This window comes from Nicrophorus vespilloides, unplaced genomic scaffold (assembly GCF_001412225.1).
Source record: "Nicrophorus vespilloides isolate i.1.1-1 unplaced genomic scaffold, Nicve_v1.0, whole genome shotgun sequence".
In the NCBI taxonomy this organism is placed as follows: domain Eukaryota; kingdom Metazoa; phylum Arthropoda; class Insecta; order Coleoptera; family Silphidae; genus Nicrophorus; species Nicrophorus vespilloides.
In genome coordinates this window covers 100,855-110,545 of record NW_017099706.1, presented here as the reverse complement: position 1 = coordinate 110,545, position 9,691 = coordinate 100,855, and the positions used below count along the sequence as shown (strand labels likewise).

At 35.1% G+C, this 9,691-nt stretch overlaps 3 protein-coding genes across 3 annotated transcripts; 1 reads left to right on the top strand and 2 right to left on the bottom strand.

Moving 5' to 3' along the window:
* Window positions 1–238: 238 nt before the first annotated feature.
* LOC108565287 (peptidyl-prolyl cis-trans isomerase B-like) lies at window positions 239–1,049 on the top strand. Its single transcript, XM_017924667.1, has one exon. The coding sequence runs from the start codon at window positions 308–310 to the stop codon at window positions 947–949; it is 642 nt and encodes a 213-aa protein (XP_017780156.1). The 5' UTR covers window positions 239–307; the 3' UTR covers window positions 950–1,049.
* Window positions 1,050–2,821: 1,772 nt separating this feature from the next.
* On the bottom strand, window positions 2,822–4,334 carry LOC108565284 (vesicle-associated protein 2-1-like). The gene is made up of 4 exons (XM_017924663.1): window positions 4,304–4,334; window positions 4,129–4,241; window positions 3,255–3,452; window positions 2,822–3,187 (listed from the first exon to the last, which is right to left on the bottom strand). Exons 1-4 carry the CDS (start codon window positions 4,332–4,334, stop codon window positions 2,822–2,824), a joined length of 708 nt encoding a protein of 235 aa, XP_017780152.1.
* Window positions 4,335–5,815: 1,481 nt separating this feature from the next.
* Window positions 5,816–9,494, bottom strand: LOC108565298 (motile sperm domain-containing protein 2-like). Its single transcript, XM_017924682.1, has 10 exons — window positions 9,314–9,494; window positions 9,165–9,238; window positions 8,948–9,091; window positions 8,716–8,893; window positions 8,489–8,652; window positions 8,227–8,429; window positions 7,369–7,423; window positions 7,190–7,302; window positions 6,590–6,787; window positions 5,816–6,530 (listed from the first exon to the last, which is right to left on the bottom strand). The coding sequence occupies exons 2-10, from the start codon at window positions 9,235–9,237 to the stop codon at window positions 6,189–6,191; spliced, it is 1,470 nt and encodes a 489-aa protein (XP_017780171.1). The 5' UTR covers window position 9,238; window positions 9,314–9,494; the 3' UTR covers window positions 5,816–6,188.
* Window positions 9,495–9,691: the final 197 nt, after the last annotated feature.

Here is a 9,691-nt window from a genome sequence, read left to right as displayed (position 1 = left end):
AAATTTAAGCAAGTGGCTGGATGAAAGACGAAGCGATTGCACATCTGTGCTGCAACGTTGGCACATCGCATCTTATAAATATACTATTAGGATTGATCTAATACGAATTACCTGAAATGCAGTGCATGCGTTCCATGATTAATTTTAATTTCTGGTAATATCTGTTTGGTGTTATTACTTGAAAGTAATAACGTTGATAAAGTTTTGGTTTTAAGCTGCTGTTGGCAACATGGCATGAAAGACTAGTATAAAATCACTCATCCATGAAGAATCATCATCACATTTGTTGTTGTGTGTTTACGTTAAGATGATCAGCAAGAAGTATTTGGTTTGTGCAGTAGTACTTGCTGCGTTGGCTCTTGCCAATTGCGAGACCGAAGAGGAGAAGGCCAGGAAGGGACCAAAGGTCACCGACAAGGTATGGTTCGACATCAACATCGGCGATGATCACTTGGGAAGGATCGAGATCGGACTGTTCGGAAAGACCGTACCGAAGACGGTGAAGAACTTCGCCGAGTTGGCGAAGAAGCCGGTCGGCGAGGGCTTCAAGGGCAGCAAATTCCACAGGGTAATCCGCGACTTCATGATCCAAGGTGGTGACTTCACCAGGGGCGACGGTACCGGCGGTCGCAGCATCTACGGCGAGAGGTTCGAAGATGAAAACTTCAAGCTGAAGCACTACGGCGCCGGATGGTTGTCGATGGCCAACGCCGGCAAAGACACCAACGGATCCCAGTTCTTCATCACCACCAAGATCACCTCTTGGTTGGACGGAAGGCACGTCGTCTTCGGCAAGATCATCAAGGGTATGCGCGTCGTTAGGCAGATCGAGGGGACACAAACCGACAACAGGGATCGTCCAGTCAAGGATATTATTATCGTAGATTGCGGAGCTGAGACCGTCGAGGAACCTTTCGGAGTTGCCAAAGAGGACGCGAGGGATATTTAGATATTCTCCACACTGAAGGCTGTTCATTTAATTGTAATTTAAAGCATTTGTAACTAATTGTATTCATTTTTATGAAATAAAATACTTTTTTTTTCTAAGACCAATTTGTTATCAATTCAAGTAACATAATGGCAATATTTCGAACAATAACATCAGCTATAAAACGCTTCATCAAACTCATTAGAAACAATAGTTTAAATTTTGTGTTTTCTCAGTTTTTCCTTTCATGTTTTAAATAGAAACGAGGCTATTATCACAGATAAAAGGAGGAAAAACAACAAGATTGCACTTAATCTACTTTCATTGTGTTATTGCCACAAGCAGAAGAAATACGTGTACAATAGCCTTTTTATCTTGTTATTGAAGTCGGCAATTGTATCGTACATTATTTATTTCATTAATGTGCTTATAACTGTTCTTTAGATTGTTGATTGCTGACAGGCATAGAAATTGGATTTGAGTAAGGTAAAAGCTATGACCTTTGGAATCCCAGTCAGCACTACTCTATGATTAATAATCGGTAATTTACTATCAGATTTTACGATGAAAGTCAGACAAGTTTCTAAAGTTCACAGTTTCTCCAAAATCATATTTGTTTTTATCATCAATCTTGAAACAACAACAATTACTACTTTTTATATTTTTTGATTAATCACAATTTTTATAATTTTGAATGTGTATATACTTAAGTATTCTCTGAAAATTAGTCCTAATATGAATCGAGGATTGTCGCATTATTTATGCACAAAGAATGTTAAAAGTATTACATTAAAATTCATTAAAATCACTTTAGGAATCTCTGTTTGTGAATATTTAGTAGATCTGGAACACATTTATTCTACAAGACATGAAATGAAATACTCAATATAAATTTGAAATTTTATTTTCTTCTAACATAAATAATAATCACATAAACAGTCCTATTATAATTTAAATAGTCTTTACGAATACACATAATCTCAATTCAAGTAACAACATTCAATAATATTCCACTAAGATTATCCGACTTGATTTGATATTTAACCGAAATACGTGTAACTGTAACCCCATCATCCTCATCTGCGCTGTATTTACATTCATCTCTTCTTGAAACAACAACAACAACAAAAAAAATATGATACAGTTATTACGGTTTATCTTTTGAAAATTAGTACAAATAGATTAACAGAACAAGAAAATCGCATCAAGTCGGTACACAGCTAAGTAATACCCTGCAGCGATAGATTAATTAGTACACAATGAGAACACTTAAAATCTAACTAACATTTGCACAATAAATAGTGTTTATATTTTAGTTCAACATTTTCTTGAATTTAACGGATGTTCGGTTCGGTTTATCTTCTCACGTCGACTGTAACAATGTTTGTAGTTAGCACGGCTATTGTTGCCGTACAGCACGCGAAGAGAGAAGCATGGAACAGACAGACACCAAAGAACATGCAATAGTTTATCGTAACAGAACGATTGAGATGATTACACACTTCATCTAATTACATCCGCAAAACAAAAATACTAGACACAATCAAGCGTTTTCAATAATATTTAAAATGTTAAAAAATTAGTGATAGTTTGTAATGTGTGTAGAGTTTATAAAAATATTCGTCTTCTATTGCTATTGTTGCAGTAAAAATTTGGCAAAATGTTGGTAATTTGTAAAGTGTCTGTGACATCAAGTTGTACATTGAGTATAAAACGAAATATGTAAAGTTAAGCTACGATCCAAGAAGCGCGCGTTCACAAACAGACGAGGCTCGAATCTGAAAATAAGCTGTAGAAGTAATGCACGACACAGAAGATTTTATCCAAGACGGTCTCTATCACAGATTCATTGTGACATATTCCGCTTTCAGAAATCTCCTTGGAAACGTATTGTCATTTCTCCTGTCCGCCATCAACCATTAGCGATGGTTGGATGTTACAAGCAATATGTGTTACCATTGTTAATATAATTTTGTACATGCAGACCGCAAAGATGAATATCATAAAAAGGATGACGTACATCATGTATTTCACCATTTTCACGTTAAAGTTAAGGTCGTACTGGTTGTTCCTCAGTTCGGCGATCAATTTGCGGTCGAAGAGTTGCTGCTTTTCGATCGAATAACACGGTCTCATTTGCGCGTCGACTCCGCTACCACCGCCGCCGCCGACGCCGCCGCCGCCCTTGAGCTCTTCTAATGTTGCATCCACGGCGCATCTTAAACGACGCTGTCTGATGCTCTTGTTGTTCAGACTGTTCTGTAAGAGGAGACATTATCGTTCAATAACATTTTAACATTTGCGAATCCGTTTTATCGATCGATACCTTCCACAGTTCCGAAAGTTCTTGAGAGGTCATCGTTGGAGACTCGATCGGTAGAAAGAGGATGAGGAACTTGTCTTTCGAGCATCCGTTCAGCTGAAATGCTGGATGAATGGAAACGACGACCGTCGCACTTTCACCAGGGGACAGCACCCCGGCGCTTGGCTTTACACGGAATTTCTCTGGAGTCGTAGTTTTCATCTACAAAATCACACACAATCACAAGAAAATTACAATTACAACGAACGAAATTACAATTGTAACAATTGGCTCAGATGTGAACTCATGAATGAATTTATATATTATAAAATATAATCATCACAGATTATAAAGAAGCAAAGAAAAACAGGTCTTTGAGTTGTCTAAAATGCAACAAGTCATATATTCGTGTCGCTTGCACTCAAGGTTCAAATTCAAATCTCTTACTTTTCAATCAAAATCGACCACTCTTTTCCAATCAACTGTCTTTTACCTATAACTAATCAATAGCAAAATGCGTTTTCAAAAGCTTTTATAGATACGCCAATATCAATATAAACTGTTCTATTGTAATAGGTGAAGAAATTATCTCATTGAAGCTTTGTAAAGTCTTATGTATTTAATAAACTAAATGATTTCTTAACTTCATTTCATTGTGTTATGAATTTAACAACTTAGATACATTTTCATATAAAACTAAATTCAGTTCATTTTCGCAACTTTTGTTACAACAAAGAAATACAAAATAAACGTTTCTCTTATAAATACATTTTCTTGTTGTTTAATTATAATTGATATGTATTTATAGGATGCTTTTATCTGAGTGATGCAAATGTGTTTCTCTTGTAACAACAATGAACAGAAGAAAATAAAGTTGTTATAATATCGTCTTGTTTACCTTATAGGATAAATGCTGCTTAGAGACATTTTGAAGTTCCAAGACGCTCGAGTATTCATCCTTATCTTTGACGAAATTGACGACGCTGCTTGGAGAGATTCGCAGATCTCCATCTGAAATCACGGTCGATGTCCGTTGATAAATGCACGATACGACAAACAGATATTGTTTTTACCTGAATCTTTATCACCTGCTGTGTCGGACATTTCGGAGGTATCTGCGATGTGAGCTCGCCTCGCTGTTATTGATTTTAGCTGAGATGGTGGCCTTTCGGAAACGCGCGTCGCCCTTGATACATCAAGAACATTTCTGAGCAGAATCAGGGCACACAGTCTCAATTGATCGATAGAGAAACTTGCGTGCCTTGGACTAGCATCTGAAATTCTTTTCTTACTTGCACTTACAACAGACGCACAAATAAAGAATCATTCCCATCATCATCATGTAGTTTACATTGCATAATTTAAAAAAAAATAATAATATTAGAACAATATTATATTTATTTGAGACATTTGACAAATTCATGAAGAAACAAATCTTAGTTTGTTTCCAAAGTTCAAATTCCAAACAAGAATCTGTTCTGCTTTTATAAAGTACATCTAGATAATTGTTTTACGAACTTTAAACCCCATATATTAACAGTTCAAGCAATATAAATATAAAAAAGACAGCAAAAGACTTCTGTTGAATTGTACAACGTCATATGCCTAAATACATTATCTGTTTCCTAATTGGTTAAATACGGTGATTATCGGACGCATGCCTTCATTTTATTATTGAGGCTTTTCATCTAAACTTCCTCGAATTATCCAATTTACGTTTTGCGATGCAAGCGTACTTCGTGCATAACGTTTTTTATGGAGAATACTCGATAAACGAATAGAACGAGTTGCTACATTGGTCAATCGTATTTATAGTTGCACAACTGCGGGTGAAAGCAGGAAGCCCTTTTTCGCACACACGAATTCGTGTAGTTGGAAGAAAACGAAAGTATCGTTACAAATATCTGCGGATTACTAGATTCTTCATGGAATCTACAAAAGTAACAGCATTTTCTGAAGATCCAATAAACTAAAATCGAAGATAAACGATTGATCGGTTTAGATAAATAATTGAGCAATTGTATTGTCATTAGTTATTTTTTTTAATGAATTTAATATATTTAAATTTAACAGTTTATACAGTATAATCAGTAGTTGTGGATGATGGTAGTGGTAGGCCTTGTTTTTTTTTTCTTGAAGGTGTAATAACTAACACATTCGATTTGGTTTATTGTTATACTTCGCGCGTCTGCGAAGATTTTTGTACTTAAAAAGTCTTTGATTTGGCTGTTGGAAAAAAGAAAAAGTACGCGGAAGGAAAGCGAAAGAAAAACAAACGACAAAAATAATAACGAAACGTATCGATTATTAATTGGTAATGTTCATTTCACGTGTGACGATTGTACAAGCATATTAATAATAATAATTTTACACAGTTCTCCTCCGTACTCTATTCTCCCGACTATCTACATACACATAAATCTACAAGTGATGCGAAGAAATAAGAAACATTAGATACATACGCATTATACATAACAACAATAAAGAACTAAAAAAAAAAGTAACCGTAATGAAAACAATAATATCTTATTAAAATTCTATATAATATATAAAAATATATTGTTTTCTTTTTATATTATTACTATTATTATTGCAATAATTTAGTGTGTGTTTGGTTTTAGGTATGTATAAATTTGGCAAAGTTTGTCAATAATTTGTAAAATATCTGTTGATTTTTCTCTCTCTCACTCTCTCTCATTTTTAACTCAAACTTTGTGATATCAAATTATACATATTTAAAGATGAAACACGAAAACAAAAACATAATATAAGGGCGGTGTATAAAACCAAATGCACGTCAATATGCGTTCAAGCTGAGGTCCAAGAAGCGCACGTTCACCTAGAGAAAGTGTCTTTGAGAAGGCAAAAGATGTAGAACAGTGCCCAGAGGATGTGCTCTAGGATGCCGTCCGTCGAAGGCTGGCGTGCTTCTTCCGGGCCCGCCTCCAACAGGTATTGTTATAGCTGCGATTGGTCCGGAATCGCGCCCAACTGATCTCCGTTGCCGTCGTTCATGTGTTTCACGACGTAAACGAGCATCGAGCCCACAACAACCAGCATACAGATGATAATGTACAGCAACATCTGCATCTGGTTCACGTCCTTCTTCATTTGCTTTTGGCCGTTCAGCAACGCCGACATATCCGATTGTAGCTTCTGTTCCATCGGCTGTTGCTTACCGCTGCCTTGAGACAACGAAGATGCAGTTTGCCCGTTGGTGACGCTCTTGGAAGCATCCGCCGGTCCATCCAAAGTGCTTCGAAGCACATGCTGCTTGGCTCCCTTCGTATTGCTGCTGTTCTGTAATTCAATAGTTCATATTCAAACTGATCACTCATTGAATATTATAATCGCATTACCTTCCACAAATCTACAATATCTTGATATGGCATGTTAGGCTTGTCTACAGGCACGTACATCACAAGAAACTTGTCTTTCGCGAAGCCGTTTAACTGGAATGCGGGATGAATGGCAACGACCACAGACTCACGTTCACCGGGCGAAAGCACACCAACACTAGGCTTTACTCGGAATTTTTCGGGAGCCGTCGTCTTCATCTGCAATTACAAAATCATACAAAAACTTCTTAATATCAATTGTATTAAATACTTTAATTGTTTAAATAAATTTAATAACTAACGGATACTATAAAATCGCAAGTATTACTAATACCATACTGATCAGTAAAGAAATCTTATGGTTGCTGATATGACATTATAATAGTATTTAATGTTTACTGCCCAAAATTAACTGATATACAGACATTTCATATTTATAAAAATATGTAACGTTTCATTCCAAACAATGCTAATTATTGAAACAATCAATATTCATTAAAAATATTTCAAAATAAATATTGATGCAAATTCAGATGCTTGTTAAATTTACTTAAGTCTACTTAGTTATATTTACACTTCATAGACTGACTTTGTACTTATCTACAAGTCCTTTATACTTACTTTATATGATAAATTCTGATTAGAAACATTCTGAAGTTCCAATGTGCTCGAATATTCACCGCCATCGAGAACGAAATTGATGATGCTCGTAGGAGAAATACGCAGATCGGCATCTGTAAACAACGGTCATTCGTTCAACGGTAACCAAACGAAATGTTAAATGACTTGAAGAAATTTACCAGCGTCTTTGTCTCCCGAAGCAGTTGATGCTCGAGAACCATCTGCAAAATGAACCTGCCAAATTTAAAAAAATAATATATATATAAAAATTTAATAAATTGATCGATTTAAAATGCATCAAATCAAAACCGTTGAGTCATAAATAATTTTTCGATATGTAAATTTAGTTGAAATCGTTATCAAGTGAAACGATAACAAAATAATTACAATAATTATTTCATTCAACAAAATTGGCAGTATATTTCGTTATTTGGATAATTGATTCGTCGCTGTCACTGAAATATCATAAATAATTGATCTACATACTTAATAGTAAAAACATCAGCGTTTCTCGACCCAAAATTGGGATGCTGGACAAGTACAAACAAATGTGATTGGTCGCGAGGCTAAATGGTTGAGATACGCTGATATATATGCATTTTATTTAATGACATAATTACTTTGAAATTCAGAATATGAATAAATAATAACAAATAAAATTCTATTTTTGTATAAACATTGACCTCTGACACATCAAAACTATTTCAAATATCTAATAATACTACATAGTTTTATGTCTTTATATGGTTTATATCTTTTTGTCGTTGCGAGTAGCACGAACGGCCTTGAGATTACAATGCGTAAGTATTAATAACTAGCACATTAAAATAAACATTATTTAAAGTTGTGCTTTTTTCTCTCTCTCTTCTTATCAACATCTCGCTGATAAAAATGTAACACAAAAAATAATGTTATCGATACGTTATCGTTTGAATAGAATCACGTAACGAGAATAACACGAATTTCTTTGTACTTGCTCTAAATATTATATAAATGACGATTGGACATAAACGCAGAATTATATCGAAATTGCCGACCTTTTTGTTGGTGGTTGAATGCTGGAGAGGTGGGGTTTCATTGATGACCTCTGACTCGAAACTGTAGATGTAATCATCTTGGCCGCCCCAACATTTCAGAGCTTGATCCAACGGCACATACGAATCGATGTCCGCCTTCTTCAGCATCTTAATTTTCTGGACAGCTTTCTCCGGTAACAACGACTTTATCACTTTGAATGCAGCTTCAAGACAGATCTAACTTAATCAACAAATTCCCACAAGTGAAACCCACAAAACTTACCATTGAGGATCCAAGCCATTTCAAAAATAATAATATAATTAAGAAAGTAAGGGTAATACAGCTTAAACAATCCAATTAAATACTGTGTGAATTCCATATCCATATTTGAAAGACCACAACCCTCCATGTCAAAGAACAAAGTGATTGGTTGACCTTTTTCCTGCCTGTAAAGGAATAGAGGTATTGCAAAATCCATTGATGCATAAGAGACATCTTCCAATTATTACCTTTCCAGGCGCTCAATCCAATATACAACTAATCTCTTGAGATCATCACTGTTTTTAGATCCCTTGGTGTGCTTCTTGCACTTGAAAATAAATATTGCAGCACCATCTTTGTCTCTACCCCTAGAGAAAAATCCACCATCCACCAAGTAATCCATTTTGACTGTTGACTCAGTGATATCTGTAACAAGAAATAAATTGCAACAAATTGCATTACTGTTGCCAAAACAATCACCATTTGTTCCAAATGTTTTCCTCCACTCCATGACATCCCACATCATGTTAAGAGCCAATTGTTGATCTCCATCATGGTGCATCAAGAACCTTTTGAGCCAATTGTCATCATTCTTGGCCCGAGCCAGATCAGCAGGATGGACATCTGCAAATCAAAACATGCATACACAAATCTCCTTATTAATATCAGGGTTACAATCAATGTCATAACATCATACTTGAGTCAATTTTCCCTTGATTACTGAGGAATGAACTCCTTAATTCGTCTATGGCAGCTTGTGTTATAGACATTCTGTAACAATACAATTTTAAATATTTAATTTCATCAGTTATTTTACTAATTTTGAATTCCTATAGGAATTCTCACCTTGTTATGTGATGCACAGTCGTTCCAATCAAAGTTCAAGCAACTAATGATACCAGCCAGTAGTGATGCTCGCATCAAAATATCTATTTAATTATTAATTGAATGGTGGGGTAAATGTCAATGTTTTTATGAACGGTCCCATATGTCAATATGGTTTAATATGGTTATCGCAATTTACAAATATTCCTCCTGAAGTTCGATGCAAATGTCAAGATATTCCATGTTGGAAGTAAATTGGGTTGCAGAAATAATTGAAATTTTTAAAAAAATATCGCAAAAAGTTTGTTTATTATAGTTATATTCCTTATGCCTCATCGTAAACTGTTTATAAATATCTAATTTTATATAATAGTTGAATTTTACTGTAACTGAAGTTTA

Excerpts from the sequence above, each read along its gene's own strand:
- LOC108565287 (XM_017924667.1), top strand. The coding sequence starts at position 308 with ATGATCAGCAAGAAGTATTTGGTTTGTGCAGTAGTACTTGCTGCGTTG.
- LOC108565284 (XM_017924663.1), bottom strand. The coding sequence starts at position 4,334 with ATGTCCGACACAGCAGGTGATAAAGATTCAG. Across the intron at positions 4,242-4,303 it reads AGCAGGTGATAAAGATTCAG|ATGGAGATCTGCGAATCTCT; the intron begins GTAAAAACAATA and ends CCGTGATTTCAG. Across the intron at positions 3,188-3,254 it reads AACTTTCGGAACTGTGGAAG|AACAGTCTGAACAACAAGAG; the intron begins GTATCGATCGAT and ends CTCCTCTTACAG.
- LOC108565298 (XM_017924682.1), bottom strand. The coding sequence starts at position 9,237 with ATGTCTATAACACAAGCTGCCATAGACGAATTAAGGAGTTCATTCCTC. Across the intron at positions 6,788-7,189 it reads ATCAGAATTTATCATATAAA|ATGAAGACGACGGCTCCCGA; the intron begins GTAAGTATAAAG and ends TTGTAATTGCAG. Across the intron at positions 6,531-6,589 it reads ATATTGTAGATTTGTGGAAG|AACAGCAGCAATACGAAGGG; the intron begins GTAATGCGATTA and ends ATTGAATTACAG.